Source organism: Mirounga angustirostris, unplaced genomic scaffold, assembly GCF_029215605.1.
Source record: "Mirounga angustirostris isolate CCGP_5_RB_7025 unplaced genomic scaffold, mMirAng1.0.hap1 SCAF_3, whole genome shotgun sequence".
NCBI lineage: Eukaryota > Metazoa > Chordata > Mammalia > Carnivora > Phocidae > Mirounga > Mirounga angustirostris.
The window spans coordinates 161,221,652-161,240,463 of NW_026991711.1; the positions used below are offsets into that span (position 1 = coordinate 161,221,652).

Consider the following 18,812-nt stretch of genomic DNA (forward strand, 5'->3'; position numbering starts at 1 on the left):
AGTTTCATTCTTTTGCATGTTGCATGTTGCTGTCCAGTTTTCCCAACACCATTTGTTAAAGAAACCATCTTTCTCCCATTGTATATTTTGCCTCCTTTGTCAAAGGTTAACTGACCAAATAATTGTGGGTTTATTTCTGGGTTTTCCATTCTGTTCCATTGATCTATGTGTCTATTTTTATGCCAATACCATACTATTTTGATTACTACAGCTTTGTAATATAATTTGAAGTCTAGAATTGTGACACCTGCATTTTTTTTGTCTTGTTCAAGATTGCTTTGGCTATTCAGGGTCTCTCATGGTTCCATACAAACTTTAGGATTGTTTGTTCTAATTCTGTGAAAACTGCTGTTGGTATTTTGATAGGGATTGCATTAAATCTGTAGATTGCTTTGGGTAGTATAGACATTTTAACAATATTCTTCCAACTCATGAGCATGGGATGTCTTTCCATTTCTTTGTGTCATCTTGAATTTGTTTCACAAGTGTTGTATAGTTTTCAGAGTACAGGTCTTTCATCTCTTTGTTTAAGTATATTCCTAAATATTTTGTGATTTTTGGTGCAATTGTAAATGGGATTGCTTTCTTAATTTCATTTTCTGCTGCTTCATTATTAGTGTATAGGAATGCAATGGATTTCTATACATTGATTTTATATCCTGCAATTTTACTGAATTCATTTATCAGTTCTATGTTGTTGTCATTTTTGGTGGAGTCTGTAGGGTTTTCTATATGTAGTATCATGTCATCTGCAGATAGGGAAAGTTTGACTTCTTCCTCACCAGTTTGGGTGCCTCTTATTTCTTTTTGTTGTCTAATTGCTGTGTTTAGGACTTCCAGTACTATGTTGAGTAAAAGTGGTGAGAGTGGACATCCTTGTCTCATTCCTGACTTTAGGGGGAAAGCTCTCAATTTTTCTCCATTCAGTATTGTTAGCCGTGGGGTTTTCATACAAGGCTTTTATTATGTTGAGGTATGCTCCCTCTAAGCCTATTTGTCAAGGGTTTTTATGATGAATGGATGTTGTACTTTGTAAATGCCTTTTCTGCATCTATTGAAATATCATATGGTTTTTATCCTTTCTCTTATTGATGAGATGCATCATGTAGATTGATTTGTGAATATTGAGCTACCCTTGCATCCCAGGAATAAATCCCACTTGATGGTGGTGAATGATTTTTTTAATGTATTGTTGGATTCGGTTTGCTAGTATTTTGTTGAGGATTTTTGCATCCATGTTCATCAGAGATATTGGCCTGTAGTTCTCTTTTTTAGTCATGTCTTTATCTGGTTTTGGTATCAGAGTGATACTGGCCTCACAGAAGGAATTTGGAAGTTCTTTTTTATATTTTTTTGAATAGTTTGAGAAGAATAGGTATTAACTCTTCTTTAAATGTTTGGTGGAGAGGCATCTGGGTGGCTCATTTGGTTAAGCGTCTGCCTTCAGCTCAGGTCATGATCCCAGGGTCCTGGGATCGAGCCCTGCGTCAGGCTCCCTGCTCAGCCAGGGGCCTGCTTCTCCCTCTCCCTCTGCCGCTCCCCCTGCTTGTGCCCTCCTGCTCTCTGTCAAATAAATAAATAAAATATTTTAAAAATAAATAAATAATTCAGTGTTTGAATTATTGAATTATTGAAGCTCTCTGGTCCTGGACTTTAGACTGTTGGGAGTTTTTTGATTATTGCTTCAAATTGCTAGTAATTGGTCTGTTCAAATTTTCTATTTCTTCCTGCTCCAGTTTTGGTAGGTTATATGTTTCTTATTATGAATATTCTTATATATGTCTCCTGGTTCCAATGTGTAAGAGCTTTCTAAGAACCTCCCATCCATTCTATTTTCTATTTTTATATACATATAGTAAATGTATAAATAAGTAAATACATGTACTGGGAGAGCATCCTTATAAATTTACTTTGCAGGACATATAGATACTGCTTTTACATCTATATACATTTATTATAAATTTTTAAAAAATTAGTATCTGAGTATTTTTATGAGAAACTTTAAATGCCAAGAAAGGGCATTTTCTCTTTCCTAAATCTCTCTAAAATACATATATTTACTTTTCAGGACCTGCAATGAAATATCAAGGACACTTTCACCCAATTCTCCTCTCTCCTGCTAGGATTTCTGAGCTCAGTATGGTATCCAAAACAAGGGATGGTGAGTTCCTGGTATTCTTAGTAAAACATTAGTGAACAAATCCCTGCACAAAATTTACACTTACCAAGGAGCTTGGAACCTACTTACACATTGTCTTGTCTGGCCTATTTCTAACTCTTCATCATTTTTCTGATGTGATATAATATCCCTACCATAAAACCTTACTATCAAAAGCTTTGCACAGAATATGAGGTATTCAGATGACATCATTTAAGACCTTGTAGTCACTTGCAGGATTCTTGCCTATAAAATGCCATGGTGACCCAAAGACAGTAAATTTGCAGTGTAATTTTGATGGGAAGACAGCAAGAGAACTAGTGCTATCCATCAGTTGAATAATCAATTTCTAGGAGGGAGGATGTTTGCAAGGAGAAAGTAGGAGAAATATTGTCTGGCGCCCAAATGCTACTTATTTCATGTGGACAATGGCAAGTGGTAAAATGAGACAAAGACCTGCCCAGGCAAGCACCCCAGTCACTTACAATGTCCTTAAGGGACATTGTGGCCCACTACATGCAAATACTACTACATCAGGCAAGGTGGTACTCACAAAGTAGGAAGAAAACCTGCAAGACTTTGCCTTCAAGATGCACAGCAAACCCTTTGATAAAAGGAATCTTATTTTACTCCTTTCCTCATCCCCCAGAGCTCCTAACATGTAAGCACATGCATGTAAGTACTATACATGCATATAAGTGCTCAGTTCAATGACTGACGGATGAGTTAATGGGAAAAAAATGAATGAGTAAGTGGGTCAGGAACTTGAATTTATGATACAGTGGTAATGATAACTTTCTTAACTTAGGCAACAAGGAGGTGGACTGAACTGAAAGCTGAGTCAAGACTGACTTGTAGGCCATTGTGTGCTTGTGGGCATCAGTGGTAGGAATTTGAAATATCATATATGGTTTCCCTAATCAATTCAGTGGTAGGCAGGGGAGGGGACCTGCCTTGGCTGTATCACTGCCATCCAGGAGTCCCACCTTCCTGGCTCCTAACCAGCATCAGCTGAAGTCAGACTGTGCGGCAGACCAGCAAGCATACCTATCCCTGGCATCACCCTACTCATTTGCTAGGGAAGGGACCCTTCCTGGTTTCACCCAGCACTGGGGTTTGCAGCTCCAGCCTCGGGATGACTCAGGTAGCACACCTGAGTGTCACTCAGAAAACAAGGGGAATGTGCTTAGATTCACTCAAAATCTTGGTGAGAACAGAAGGGAGAGAAGAGGGAGTGGTAGAATGGGTGGATTGGGAGCAAAGGTAACCAATATAAGCAGGAGGTTAAGGCAGGAAAAACTTTCCCTAATCTTCAACCCAGGTATTATTTAGCCCAGTTTTCAGACTTCCCTAGCACCCCAACCCTGCCTTCAAAAAAAACCCCTTAAACAGAATAAATAAATGAAAATAAGCTGCTCTGTTCAAAGGAGAGGGGAGACTTTTCACCATCCCCCTATCACTGAGCCCCCTTATGTCTGTGCCTGAGAGGACCCTTCCGAGCACAAATCAGATTCCTCAGGGTTACCCAAATCCCTCATTTTTAGGAATTCCTCATGAGGAAGCCAAGATGCAAAAGGAGAGTAGACTTGCCGAAGGTCCACAAACTGGCTAGTGGCCAGGCCACCAAGCCACACATCTCCCGTTTCCGCTTGAGAACTCTTTTCCTTACTTGATGAGCCTTTCCCCATCCCCCAGGCTCACCCTGTGGCCTGCGCAACTGGTGGTTGGAATGGACTGCTCAGTTTGGATCTGCAAAGTAGAGCCAGATTCTGAAATCTGAGGAAGCGGTAGGCCTTGTCAGGCCCTCTTAAAATTAAAGTGTGAGTACCCTCTAGTGGCAGAATGTTCCTCCAGGAACTTTTCCCAAGATTCCCAAATTTTTCCTAAGGCCCGGAAGAATGCCAACATTGGTGGGGGAGGGGTACATCGGAGCCAAGTGTGTGTGTTCCCCCCTCCCAGGACCCCTCCCACGGGAAATAAATTTCTGTGAAGGTTTATATTTGTTTAAATTTTGAATGCTGATCCAAATCACGTACATGTTTGACTCAGTGTACATTTTTTTCCCCTCAAAATCTTTAGTATAGTAAGTGCTCCAGAAAGTCCCCACCTCTTTTTTTTTTTTTTTAAGATTTTATTTATTTATCTGAGAATGAGAGAGAAAACACGAGAGGAGAGAGGGTCAGAAGCAGAAGCAGACTCCCTGCTGAGCAGGAAGTCCAATGCGGGACTCGATCCCGGGACTCCAGGATCATGACCTGAGCCAAAGGCAGTCACTCAACCAACTGAGCCACCCAGGTGCCCCAGTCCCCACCTCTTTATACCATAGACCCATGCACTCTGAAAAACATGAAGTTAAAACAAAACCCACATTCTGAGAATAAAAAAAGTCGAAACTCTTTCCAATTATACAGGCTAGGTTTTGTGACCAAAGATGGAATAAAATGTGAATAGGAATACAGTAAGTAGAATTTTCTCAGTACAGCCATTTTACTCTCCCCTGGGGCTGAACTGCCCTATTTTACCTGTGTCAAATAAGAGACAGGCTGATCTGTACGATGCTTCTGACCTTAAAATAACAACAACAACAACAACATCTTTTTGTTTCTGATTTCTTCCCGACTAATAAGGCTCTGGGTCTATAAGGTAGGAGGGATTGCATGACAGGAAACAAGCTTGGACTTCCCAGTGCTCCTGAGAGCAAAAGTATGGCCAGGATTTTTGCAGAAGTTAAAGACCAAGCTCCGATGGACCCTGTGGTGATAGGAAGCAATGAACCATCGCTGATGGGTCTGGGATGGGCTCCTATGTTACAGGGGCCTTTTATGAACACTGGGCAGCAACAGAGTGAGGACTCTAGGTCAAGACATTCCAGGGGGAGGAGAAGTTGAGTTATCTTCAGGCAAGATTTGCTTCATATAAGGATAATAAGGAACAGATAGTGGTTTCCCTAATCAATTCGGTTAGCTGTGATTATTGAAGCTGCAGGTATGTTATGTGTTATATGGGTATGTTGGCAGGGGTAGGAGAAGTATTGTGCCAAGTATATTCTTAATATTGAGAAAAGATAAAGCTATGCGGGAGGGTAAAATATTCTCAAAGATTAATCCACAAGAGAAAAATCAAAGCCTAGCCTGCAACCTGATGAAAACAGACTAACTAAAGTTAGAACCCAGCCCTGGAAGTGATGTCAAATCAGACTCTATGTGTGGGCAATTCATTCTACAAATGCAAAGAAGTCAAGGATTAATTTTAAAAGGCCAACTAAGTGATCCCTTGACAGTTTGGGTGACTTCTTCACTTTCAAAGATTGATCTGGACGCTTTTCATCTCTATTGTAGGGAAACCCCAAAGCTGGTGCTAATAGCCTGCCAATATGCACAAGTATGCCTGCAACACCTGTTCATTTTTAATTACTTCCTTGTCAGGTAGCAAATAGCATTGCCCCAATCCTCCTGGATGCTCTCCGATCACTCCCACTTCCCTGGACACTCCCTGGGGACCCCCGATGTTCTCACACCCAATAATACCCAACATAATATCTGGGGAAGCGCCTCAGGAGCTGTGTTCATTCTGATGGGCTGGCACCCTCGTGGGACTGGTTGTCAAGGATTTGAGTATCAACCCTACCTGTAGAGGTGCCAATCGGCAGTCAAAGCATTATTGATTATAGACAATGATCTAAGTGATTGAAAATCCTTGGGCATTATTTTAATGCCATCAGATTTATTCCCCTTAGGCACAAACAGCTTTGCATAGTTTCACTGTGGCCAGTCAGGAGAGTTCTAGTGAGGTCTGCCACCTGCTAGTTGTCACTCTCATTCCTTCTTTCTAGCCTCTATTTCCTTGCATTTGTCTAAAGAAGAGTATAGACCAGCCCAGGGATTGCTCCTGGCTGCACAGAACTACCTGGGGAGCCTTTGAAAAAGCCCCGGGTCTGGAAATTCCAACTTAAGTGATTTGGGAGTAAGGTATCTGTGCTGTTTTGAGTTCCCAGTGATTCTCTGTGCAGCCAGTGTCGGGAGCCAATGCACCAGCTGAACGCGACGGCCCCGGCACCATGATTATAATTCAGTTGCTCCTCCCATGTCACCTATAAAAGCAATTTGCTTCCTAGGACTGACAATAGGTGCTGGCTGCAGTCTGGCCCAAGTAAAAGACATTTTGGCTGAGCGAGTTTCCGAGCTTCCAGAGGAGAAAACTCAGACATACCGAGCCCTCCTGAAGCACCTGAAGAGTCTGGCATGCCAGCAGATCCGGAATACGGCAGTATGTTCTAGGGGCCAATCATCAGACACACTGGACCTATTTCTTAATTTCACTGCAGTGTTGAAATAAGCTTTGGCAGAATCAGTATGCAAAAAGTTCTCAGCAGATTGAAACAACAGGCACAATAAATAAATACTTAATATTTAACAAACATTATTAAAAATATATTTAAAAGAGGACTCTAAGTCAAGTTCAACATAATAGCCAAGTAGCAATGTAGGTCATAGTTTTGCTAATTTCATGATAAGACTATCAAAGAACGCAGAATCATGGAACACTACATCTAAAACTAATGATGTAATGTATGGGGATTAACATAACAATAAAAAAATAAAAAAAAAAAGACTATCAAAGAACGTAATTTAGTTTTAGGCTGCATTAACAGAAGTATAGTACCTAAAATAAGGAGGGTAGCCTTCTCTACTCCATACTGCTCAGACTGCAGCCGGAGAATAATGCTCAGATCTGAGAGTCACACTTTAAAGTCTGGCTGTTTCTGAAGAAGAAGAAACAGAAGAGACATGGGTTTTCAAAATAGGCATGCTCCCTCGCTACATATCCCCAAATGGTATGTTAGAAATCCTTGGGATATGGGGAATTAAGGGAGGATGTATTTCTTTTGAAAATGCTCTTCCAGTGATTCCTCCTGTCAAGAACTCTAACACCTTGCAGCCTGGTGAGGAGATGGTGGCAGGAGAGTGCGGGGCTGGAAACCACATCAGAAAGAGGAATGGTGGGGGTCAGAGGGATCATGAGCACTGCCTTCAAATATGTATAGATTCACAAGGGCAGATGTGATTGACTTCATATAATCACAAAGGGTAGAAGTGTGACTGATAGGGGAAAATCCAGAGAGGCAAATTCAGCTCAGTGGAAACAAGAACTGGAACATCAAGCTGTTCCTAGAGGAATGGGGGTTCCCTGTCCTCACCCATATTCCAGCCCAGACCACAGCAACCCAAGGTGGTCACTGGAGGCACCATCACTATGTAGAGAGGAGAGTATGAAGTAGAATGGCCAGTCATTTCCCTCCCAAGTTCTGAGAGGCTATAGGTTCAATCAGACACCAGAAGAGGAAAAGGGCGGCTCTCCCTCAGTGGTGTAGGAGCCCAGAGCCCCAACACACCCACGTGGGTGCTGGCCATGTTGCAGGCAGTGTTAGATGCGGGACAGTAGCTCTGTAGGCAGTACCGAGCCACCTGTGCTGTGGCCAAGGCTGAGCAGGGGGTGGTTCACAATGGGCCACAGAGTCCCACTACCTGGGTTTGAATCCCAGTCCTGCCCCTTCCTAGCTGGGAGACCGGGCTCAAGTTTCATAATTCCTCTGTGCCCAGGGTCTTCATCTGAAAAATGGCATCAATTTCACCGGGTTGTCGAGAGAAGTGAGTGAATGTGTGTGAAGAGGTAGAATAGGCCGAATGCTGTGTGAGTGACAGTTACCATCAGTTCCTCTCCCGATCCAAAGGAGTGGGTGGGAGGGGCCTCCCAGATGCTCGGAATGGAGTCCCTCTGCCAAGAAGAACAAGACTCCTTGTGACTGGGAGAGGACCTTAAGCAGGTGCCCAGGGGGCATAGGATCTGAGGGACAGAATGACCCAGGTTATAACTATCTCTTCTTAGTCCTTAGGGGGACATATTATAAGCTGGCACTGCTATTCGGATCTGAATCCAATTTTGGCTGTGGGCAACGCTACCCTCAATCTGCTGTCAGAAGGTAAGCTGCCCCAGAACATTCTGAACAGCACCGAAGACTTTCTGTCTTTCTTTCTAGGGAATGGCTGTAAGTGAGAGCCCTGGTCTGGGGCTCTTAGTCCACGTGGGGAGCTCGGGCTCCTGGAGGAAGGCACACGGATGCGAGGGAGTGGCTGGCACCACAGCCCACACCCACACGACACTCCCCCCACAGCCGCGGGACAGCCAGGGGAGGTGAGCAGAGTCCCGGCTGGAAGCGCTCTGCTGCCTGAGGGCCGCTCCCTCCTCCTTTTCATGCCCACCCCTCTCAGTTGCTGTGTGTGAAGCCACGAGGCCAGGGAGGACACCCTGCAGACACCACGGGCCCTCTGGGGACAGGAGGAAGGGAATGACTCATTCTACATGCTGGCTGAGAACATCATTCCCTTGGGGCCGTTCCATGCAAAACTACCTTTGTCTCCCTGGAAACGCTCATCTCCCTTGGTGCCTCAGCTGCCAGGCCGATGCCGACACGCCCATTTCCTGGGCACTAACCATGGCCCAGGCCGTGCCGGACATCGGGCACACAGCCTGTCTAGTCCATCCAACCGCCCCACTGAGGCCACCTGTGGAGACAGACACGGATGGGAACCATTGCCTGCAACGGGCTGCCTCCCCGGGGTTCTGCTTCTCCCTGGGATCACTCCTGCCCGTCCCTCACCCACAACCCACCAGATACCCACTCCTTCCACCCACCCCACTTGGCCGGCCAGTCATTCACCCCTCCTATGGGCAGCGGGACCCAGGGGCTAGGCTGCAGGGAAGCAATCACAATCTGCTCCCCACGTGAACTTTGGGGCGAGGTAAGCCTCTCCAGGGGTTTGTTGGCCATAATATGAGCCCATCCCTAACTGGTGGGAAGTGTTGGGAGAGGTTTGTGCAGAGGAAAAGCTCTCTGTGTCCCCATTCAGCTTTGCATGGGGCCCACCCAGGAGGGAGGAGCCGAAGGGCCTCACCCTGGCCTGGCCCTGTCACCCATTTTCCTCAGCCCTCCCCGCCTATGGTCCAAGACAACCACAGCCTGACCCCCAAAGAGCAGGAAAGAAGAAGCAAGACTCTGGAGCATCAGGATAGCAAGGAGAGCCCGGCCCCCATGCAGAGCCTTCTGCTTCTCCAGTAGTAGTAGTGCTAGCCGTGGTGTTCTCCTACTGGGGTGTTGGTCATTACCTTTGGCTTAAGGTCTCTGTTTGCCCAGCTTTGCCCAAGCCACCTCCACCCTGAGCGCAGCCTCGCTCCGGCAAGGCTGGTAGATGAGCTCGCTGACCCCAGCAGCAGGACAGGCCAGCGAAGGTCAGCAGGGGCTCCTTTGGGGCGCTCCTGCCTCCTTCGGGACCCCCCTACGTTCCAGTCAGCGTCTTGCCACCTTTGTCAGGCACAGAACCCAGCTCAGACTCTCTGGGCTGCAGTTTGATCTCCTCATGGCCCTGCTGTGCAGCCACAAAGCACGTTTTATAACGGGGCGGGGGGTGGGGGGTACTGCTCTGACGGCTAAATTGTAACACTTGGGCTGAAAGGAGGTTTTGTGCATTGCTCACTTCATTTTAAGGGTGTAGGTATCCAGCAGCAGCAGCAAGAACAAAAAGCAAATGCTGTGATTTGAACTCTGCTGCTAGTGGAAATAAACCCTGTCTCTGCCGAAGCTACACCTTATCTTGATCATAGCCCTGAACGAGTTCGGTTTAGGCAACCAGCCTCTGCCTAAAGATGAAAACGGCACAGGCCTGACCGGCCTTGGCGGGGGCAGGAGCCCCAGCTCACAGAGCACGTGAATGCCCAGGGGCCTCCGCCACCCGCTCTGGGCGGAGGAACGGGGGAGCCCTGGACTGTCACGCACGCAGATGGCTGCCTCACTCGGGGCAGAGGAAGGTGACCTTTTCCTCTTTGCTGCTGACATTTAAGAGTACAGAATACTCTGGCATTCCTGTCGCAACTATGCAGAAATGTCATTTTCTTCAACAGAAGGTACGCACCAGATTCCTCTAAACGAACATTTTCTTGCCGGGTTGGCAAGTGCAGACCTTAAGCCAGAGGAAATTTTGGAATCTGTGTACATCCCTCACTCTCAAAAGGTAAGAATTCTGCTGGCTGCTTCTGAGAGTTGTTTTTCCCTTTCCGTAACTGAATGCAGTCATCTTTAGAAATCTGAAAACAGATGGAAGGAAAATAACTCTGCCCTGAAAATCTGTTTCCTGTCCACTGTGGGCTGGCCCAGCACCAAAGCTCTCAGACGCCCTCGGGTGAGCAGCTCTGGGGTGTGGATTTGGGGTTGTTGCTTCAGCTGTGGGGTGGGGCCCGCTCAGGGCATGCGGTTGTGTTTCCACACCCCTTTGTGTCTACAGATCAACTCTGGGAGGCGGAAATTAAAGCTCTCCAGCTATGGAATGAGCTTCTCTGCCTCACCCACAAAGAGGTGGACACTAGGGCTGGGCCTCCCCACTTCCCACTCTAGCTAACTCCAACAGCTCAGAGAAACACGAGGGCCTCCAGAAGTTTGCTAACACAGGATATCTGGGGTTGATGTGACCACCCAGCTGGCTGTGGCATGGGTCCTCTGTCCTCACTCAGTGTTCTGTGTCTCTCCCCAAAACTGTACCTGAGTCCAGTCTTCCCAGAGAGAGGCAATTCAACACACACACACACACACACACACACACACACACACACACACTTATCAAAAGCCAGGAGTTAGCTTGGTTATGCAGGAAGTCTTATATTAAGTCATGTTTTCAGCCATGTATGACCTTCATTTATTTTTCCTTTGCAATGGAAACTTTGAGATGTATTCTAGTCAAATGTGCATCTGCCTAAAGGCTCCAGACAGAAAACCAGGCCAACTCAAGCACAGTGCCCTCAGTGGCCATACAGTTGGAAACACACTTGAGACACAGGTCATCGCCATTAACCTCATGTCAAAACATCCACAGTCACGGTGCCAAAGAGCCCAGTGAGGCAGCCGTCACCCTCCTGACTCTTGTTCCTGATTCAAGAGTCCCTAGTCCACTGTCAGAAAGTTCTAGGCGACTCCTTTGTGACCTTTGCAAAGTGGAAACGTAGTCATTTCTACAAACCAAGAAATGTGGTGGGTCTCTTTCACACTGTAAGCAAATTGTATTTAAAAACACAAATTGTTGGGGTGCCTGGGTGGCTCAGTCATTAAGCGTCTGCCTTCGGCTCAGGTCATGGTCCCAGGGTCCTGGGATCGAGCCCCACATCGGGCTCCCTGCTCCGGGAAGCCTGCTTCTCCCTCTCTCACTATTGTGTTCCCTCTCTCGCTGTGTCTCTCTCTGTCAAATAAATAAATAAAATCTTAGAAAACAAACAAACAAACAAAAAAACCACCTGTGCTGGGAGGGCTCCTCCAGCCTCATGAAGATGGAGGCATCTGGAGACTAGAGGGAAGAGCCCCTGGAAACAGAGCACATGGACATGATCCAGGCATCTTAGCCTCGGGAAAAGTGCACAGTGATCCCTGTTCCTTGAGGGTGCCGGGCACTGGGGATGGGCCTTCGGGAGGGCGCCATTCTCACTTTGAGTGAGAAGGCAACCGACTTGCCCCCTAGCTGTGCCAAATGTCTTTTGTGTCCTCTTAGATTGAGTCTACGTGCTGAATTAGTAGCACCAAGAAGCAGAAGCCATGCTCTTAGTTTCCACATGTCAAACAACCCCAAATGGTTCTTGTCCCCTCAGTGGGAATTTGTGTCAGCCTTCCGACAGGCTCAGGGCCAGCACAATGCCTTGGCCGACGTGAGTGCTGGCATGCGGGTCCTCCTCAAGGAAGGCACAGACACCATTGAGGACCTGAGCGTCTCCTACGGAGGGGTTGGGGCCGCCGCGGTCAGCGCACAGAAATCCTGCCAGCAGCTTGTGGGGAGGTAGGCAGCGAACCCTGCACCCCAAAGGTGAAACCTGGTGTCAAAAAAGAAAAAAAAAGGAGGAGATTTGGCTCTGGCCAATGTTGTTAAAAGCCCTGGAAGGAAGGAAGATGGAAAGTCCTGTACGTAGAACACACTGCTTGTTCTCTCTGTAATTTTGCTAATGAATCAAACCTCACTTGACTTTGGTTAACGAGGGGCCGCGCCCTGGGTGCGGGATACAACAAACCTGGCCCGGGACTGCATTCAGCCTCCGTCCTCACGCGCACACCAGCACGCCAGCAAACCCACACCAGCCGGTGTCCGAGGGCACCTATTGCTGCACCTGCTGCTCGGGAACACTTGATTTCTTCCTCAGTAAGGGCCTGTCCAGTTCCCAGTGGAATTGTCCCTAATGGGCTCTTTGTCTAATGCCTGGTTCCAGCGTGGTCTGGCTCTCGGACATGCTTGGTTCATGCTGCAATGAAAGGGTCCCATCCTCACCCTGCCATGACCCTCAGGCCCTCGGTGCCTGGATTTTCCTGAAGGGCTTGGTTAGGGGATTTCTAAGTTCCTTCCAACTCCTTTCTTAGACGTTCACTGCGTGTCCTGAGCCGCACAGCCTCTAGAGAACCTAGAGAACCTTTAGGTTCTCTAAATTGTCACTATCCAATATCTAGTACATGCTGTGCTGTTGAAACTGCCCTTGAACTCGTCCCTTCCCCGCCTCCAACCCCACCAGGCCCTGGAATGAGCTGACGCTAGAGGAAGCTTGCAGGCTGCTTCTGGAAGAAGTCTCCCTCCCAGGCTGGGCTCCAGGGGGCAAAGTGGAATTCAAGAGGACTCTGGTGGTCAGTTTCTTCTCCAAATTTTCCTGGAAGTTCTGCAGGAACTGAAGAAGCTAGGAAAGCTGATGCCTGTAAGTGCTCTGGCGTTCCTGTGCTCCTTGCAGCCAAAAGCTCCCAGCTTTTCCACTCCTTGTGCGACCTGTCTTGTGGGCAGCCTGGGCCGTTACCTGTCACCTGTTCTGAGGCGGGTCTTGTCAGCTCCCAGCCATCCCCCCTTCGGGGATTCAGCCCTGGAGGGCTGCTACATGAGGCTCAGGATGCCAGGCTGTCTGCATTTCTTAGACGTTCACTGCGTGTCCTGAGGCGCACAACCTCACCGGGCCCCTGCCTGCAGTGTGCAATTTCTTTTTCTTTTCAACTCAGCTTTACTGCAGTATAATTACATATAACAAAATGCACCTATTTAAACCCAATGAGTTTTAACAAATGTGCAAACCCACATAGCCACCGTCAAACAAGGTATAGAGCATTTTCATCACCCCCAAAAGTCCCTTTTGGCCCCTTTGCAGTCAATCCTCCCAGCCCTGCCTCCAGGCAAACTCTGATCCGCTTCATGGCACTAGAGATTAGGTTTGCCTGTTCGGAAATTTTATATTCAATATAAAATGTAAGATAAAATTTTATTTTTCAAAAAAAATACTAAAATTTATTTGTATGCAAATATTTAAGTGGCTTCTTTCTTGACTTTCTTTTTTTTTTTTCTTTTTTTTAAAGATTTTATTTATTCATTTATTTGAGAGAGTGAGAGAGAGCACATGAGAGGCGGGAAGGTCAGAGGGAGAAGCAGACTCCCCGTCGAGCAGGGAGCCCGATGCGGGACTCAATCCCGGGACTCCAGGATCATGACCTGAGCCGAAGGCAGTCGCTTAACTAACTGAGTCACCCAGGTGCCCCTTTCTTGACTTTCTGATTATAAATTTCTGGAATAAGTTAAGCAAAGCAAAACGTTCTCTCACTCTCTATTTCTTTCCCTGACTATGAATATAACTCTCACCCTACCTTGTACCCCCTGTTTCCAACCACACCCCACCCCAACACTCCTCATGTCACCCAAGGTGCCCAATTTTCATTTACTCAGAGGTAGACCCTCACCAACCACATTCACCAGGGCAGTCATCCTGCCATTTAATTTCTGAATCAAAACACTTGGTGTGTTTCAGACAGCCAGAGAGCTTTCCCAATTTTACTGCTGAATTGCTGCGTTGTTGAGAAAAGCAATCAGGATGTGGGCTCTTCTGTGTACAGTGAACTCCATTTCATTCTGGGATGGCTGATCCAGTCCCCAATTTTCTTTCATCTCCTGCCTTTACCCAGCTCACTGACAGGTCTCTCCATCCTCAGGGTGACTGGAGGATCAGATTCAAATCAGTCAGTCCAGTTCTTCTTTATGTGGAAAGGAAGGGAGATCCTGGGAGGTGATGTGGATTTTGGTCCTCCGGGTTACCCCGGGCTTGTAATTTCTTGGATACTGTAGGCAAGTCATTTTCACACACATCAAAGCCCAGTTTAATCAAGAGCTAATCGGTTCATCTTTATTGTTTTGAATTGTCTCTCAGGACAGCCATCATTATCCTGAAATTTCAGACCAATTCCTAAGTGCTCTAGAAGATTTCCCTGTCACAGGACCCCAGGGAGTCCAAAGGTACCAGGTCAGTGAGTATAATTTAATGGGAACCTAGGAACTAAGAGATAAGCTACAGCTACGTGAGCTAAGCAAGCACTTCAGAGTTGTGATTTACAGTTCTGACTTTCTAGTTTTTGCTGGTACATTGCCCTTTGTTTAGGCCAAGTCAGGGAGCCACTGTATCTAGAATCAGGACTGAGCTACCACTATGCATACTCAAGGCTGAACCAACCTGGAATGGTTTGACCATCTGACTAATAATTGATAATCTCCTCCAACTGATGTTCTTTGGGCATTTGTTTGAAGAGCACCTAAGCCAGGTGTGGGGGAAGGACTGAGTAAGACAGCAGCATGGTTCAGCCTCCAGCCCTGATTGCAAATGTCTGATCTCCAGTCAGCAAAGCAAGAGCCCTGCCAGTACCTGAACCCACCCTTCTTGAAGGACAACTTAGAAAGTATCTATTATTATCTGTTAGCACCCAGCCCCTCCCCGCCACCCCATCTACACACACACAGATCATCCCTGAGAAGCATTCCAGAGTAAACACCTCCATCTCCTTATCCTCCCAGTGATGTTTTTGGGCCACTTATAGGGGCAGCCAACGCACCTTGGTCTGGATCTGGGTGGACTCCACTCCATTAGCTCTTCTCCCCTCTCCCCTCCCCCAGGCCCCGTTCAAGTTGATGCTCAAGGTTTTGGCTTAGATTATGGTCCCCTACCATTGGGATTTATATCACTTTAGGCTTCATCATCATGATCAGTTTAGTTGTGAACAGTTTGGTCATGAGAAAGGTAAGAAAGCAGGACATAGAGGCCCTCTGAATTCCAGAATAAAGCAGTACAGAGGCACGACTTGGAAAAAGAAGATGCCAAAAGGAAAAGCTAGGGTCCCCCTTCACCTACTTCACAATTCTGCCAAAAGGTCAGCATTACCACATAACTGACAGGACAATTCCCCAGTCTAGTTACATCATTAAATTGTCACATTTATCATCTGACCCACTCCAGTGTTTGTTGCCTGAGGGCAACTCATTTCTTAATCCTGAATCAGGAGTGTTGGTAATTGGCCAGGCCGCTTGCGGAGATTCAGGTTTTCCAGGGCAACTCTTGTCTCCCTCTGCAGAGTGTGGATTCTCACCAATCCCTCCAAGACCCAGTTGGACGTCCCATCATGCACCTATCAGGTCTTAAACATGCTACAGGTGAAGCCATATTTTGTGATGACATTCCAATGGTGGATAGAGAACTTTTCATGGTGTTGGTGACCAGTACCAAAGCCCATGCAAAAATCATGTAAGTAAATGGAAAGCTTTCAAAAAATTGTTTAAAAGCACACCTGCAGTTTCCCTCAGAAGAATGTGCCTGTTCTGCTGTGTCCTAAACCCAAAGAACCTAAAATTGAAAGAATAAAGAAAAGGTCACCATCCCCAGGAGCAGAAAGGGAGGGTATCTGGAAATGACCATTAAGAAAGAGAGAACAAAAATAGTAGTTATGGGCTCCTTGCTTCTATTCTAACTTCACAATACCTCAGCTCTCTGCTGGAGCCTCAGGCCTGGCTCCCAGGAGTAACTCAGAGTAGGGCGATACTCAGCTGGTGATAAAACCCTGAAATACTGCATTTCTGAATGGTAAATGCCCAGTGTCCTAAGCTTCCTAAGAAAGTCCTTTGCCACAGCCACATGGGCCCTGACCCTCACTCCCCTCCAGTAGCTGAAGTGTTACCCTAGCCCAGCAGGGAACCTCCTAGATCCTGGGGCAGGTCAGCTCTTATTGGTCAGGACCTAAGCTGTTGTAATTTTTATTTTCAACAATGTTCTATCTTTCCCTTAGGTCTGGGGCCCTCGAGGTTTGCTGATTTCTACTTCTTAAATATTTATCTTTTTTCAGATCAATTGATTGGTCTGAGGCCCTTGAACTACCTGGGGTGGTTGAGGTGATAACAGCTGAGGACATTCCAGGCACCAATGGGACTGAGGATGACAAGCTGATGCCTGTAGATGAGGTACAGAGCATGCGTTCTCAGGCGACTTTGTGCAGATAATCACCAAGGTCCGACCTCGAGCTGGTTTTCAATTGCCCCCCTCCACCCACCCCCTCATTGGGGGATAGAAGTGCCAATTCTTCCAGCTTCTCTCTACACCTAACATCTTTATTCAGACAGACTTAGAAATTACATAGTAAAAAGGACATTTATTGCAGAAAAACAAGTCCTAGTTTTCCCACCGTGTGCTCTTGAGTCAATTTACCCTTGTCTGAAGAATAAATGTAGGAGCTGACTGTATCAGGATAGAATACCCTAGAAAAACCTAAAAAGGAGAATACAAAAAATACAGCTACTCCCTGTTATCTATACTAAATTCCTCCCTTCCTGGACCAACCCCACATACACACCCCCACCCCCACGGACTCTTACACAGGCCATTTTTTATAAAGTCGCTCTTGCCATCCTTGACCTTTTAATTCAAGTCCACGATCATTCATTGAATACTTGCTTTTGGAGCCAGGCTACCTTGGTTCATGTTCCAGCTCCACCCTCACTAGCTGTGTGCCTTTGGGCATCATTATCTGTAAAATGGGAATCATCATAGCACCAACACCATTGTGTTACTGTGAGATTTAAATGAGCTAATGCATGTAAAATTCTTACAACAGTGCTTGGCACCCGAAGGCTCTCAGTAGGTGTTAGCTAGTACTGTCAAGTCTCAATGAGTCACACAGACTATTTCCCCAACCATGAAACGAATCACTGTTCTTTTGGTTGCACTCCGGAGGAAGAGGTCAGCTGTTACTTAAGAGCTCTATTATCTGCTCAGGAGGCCATAACAAAATACCACAGCCTGGGTCACTTTAACAAAACTGAAACTTATTTTCTCACAGTTCTGGTGGCTGATCAACCAAGATCAAGGTGTTGGCAGGTTTGGTTCCTCCCGAGGCCTTTCTTGCTTTGCAGGTAGTCATTCTCTCAGTGAGTCCCCACACGACCTCCTGTCTGTAGATGAGCCTCCCTGGTAGCTTCCTCTTCTTGTAAGAACATCAGTCCTTTTGGGTTAGAGCTCCACCCTGATGACCTCACTTAAGTTTAATTACCCCTTTAAAGGCCCTGTCTCCAAATACCATCACATTGGAGGTTAGAGCTTCAACATAGGAGTTTGGGAAGAAGGAGGGGATTCAGTGTAGTTCGTAACAGGAATCACACTATACAAAAAACACTTTTCCTTCTCTTTAAATTCTATGATGATAACTCATACCATGAAGATGACACGTGTGAACCAGGCTTGACAGAGGACGCAACAGATTCCAGTCACAGCCAATCTCACATCCACTCTGGGGCTGACATTCATTTAGTAAAATGGCCAATGGAATCATCTGTATTATTTAAATTATTTTTTAAATTAATTTTCTTAACCAAGCACATGTGGTTGAATGTGACCTCCAGTATGGTTATTATTGCTAAACAAGAATAAATAAGACACCAGCCACTGTTGAGTAAGACTATTTCTACAGATATTTTTCTACCTGCTTCATGCATATACTTTCTGCAGGTGCTTTGCGTGGGCTACATCATCTGTGCTGTGGTTGCAGAGACAGACGTACAGGCAAAGAGTGCAACTGAAAAGATAAAGATCACCTATGAAGATCTGGAGCCAGTAATCTTGACCATCAACGTAAGCAGGGGAGGCTGGTTTCTTTCCTGTAAGGTTGTAGGATCAAAAGCACCTTTGTAAATTTCTTTTTTAATTTTTTTAAAGATTTTATTTATTCATTTGAGAGAGAGAGAGAGAGGGAGAGAGCATGTGCAGGGGGAGGGGCAGAGGAAGAGGGAGAAGCAGGCTCCCCACTGAGCAGGGAGCCTGATATGGGGCTCGATCCAGGACCCCGAGATCAGGGCCTGAGCCAAAGGCAGACGCTTAGCCGAATGAGCCACCCAGGCGCCCCTACCTTTGTAAATTTCTTAATGCAAGACTAATTCTAACTTTTTATTGTCACTGATTCGTTCTGGAAAAATCAGCTTTCTCTAGAAGGTTATTACTTGTATGAATTAAAATTAGCTTTGGCTCTAAGAAATGAGGGGGAAAAAACACACCAAGAATTAAAGTTTCTTTCTCTTGCACATTCAGAAAATCTAGGAAGTAGTCAGTCCAGGGCTTATTTGGGGTTTTATGTTTCAGGGATCTGGGCTCCTTCTATCTAGTTGCTGCATCATGCATGGTTTCTATACTCCATGTCACACTTTGGTCCACAATGGTGCTGAAGCTTTGGGCATTAAGTCCACATTCCAGACAGCAGAGAGAATGAGATGATGAAGAAGGGCATATCCCTTCCCTTTAAGGA

At 46.2% G+C, this 18,812-nt stretch overlaps 1 protein-coding gene across 1 annotated transcript in view; it reads left to right on the forward strand.

The window, feature by feature from the left end:
* Window positions 1-18,812, forward strand: part of LOC123838968 (aldehyde oxidase 2-like) — an 87,091-nt gene that overhangs the window by 18,296 nt on the left and 49,983 nt on the right. The window contains 11 exon segments of the mRNA XM_045868274.3: window positions 2,069-2,161; window positions 6,273-6,424; window positions 8,045-8,138; window positions 10,115-10,224; window positions 11,843-12,027; window positions 12,749-12,876; window positions 12,879-12,925; window positions 14,411-14,503; window positions 15,603-15,772; window positions 16,368-16,482; window positions 18,023-18,145. Coding sequence (XP_045724230.1) covers window positions 2,069-2,161; window positions 6,273-6,424; window positions 8,045-8,138; window positions 10,115-10,224; window positions 11,843-12,027; window positions 12,749-12,876; window positions 12,879-12,925; window positions 14,411-14,503; window positions 15,603-15,772; window positions 16,368-16,482; window positions 18,023-18,145 — 1,310 coding nt within the window.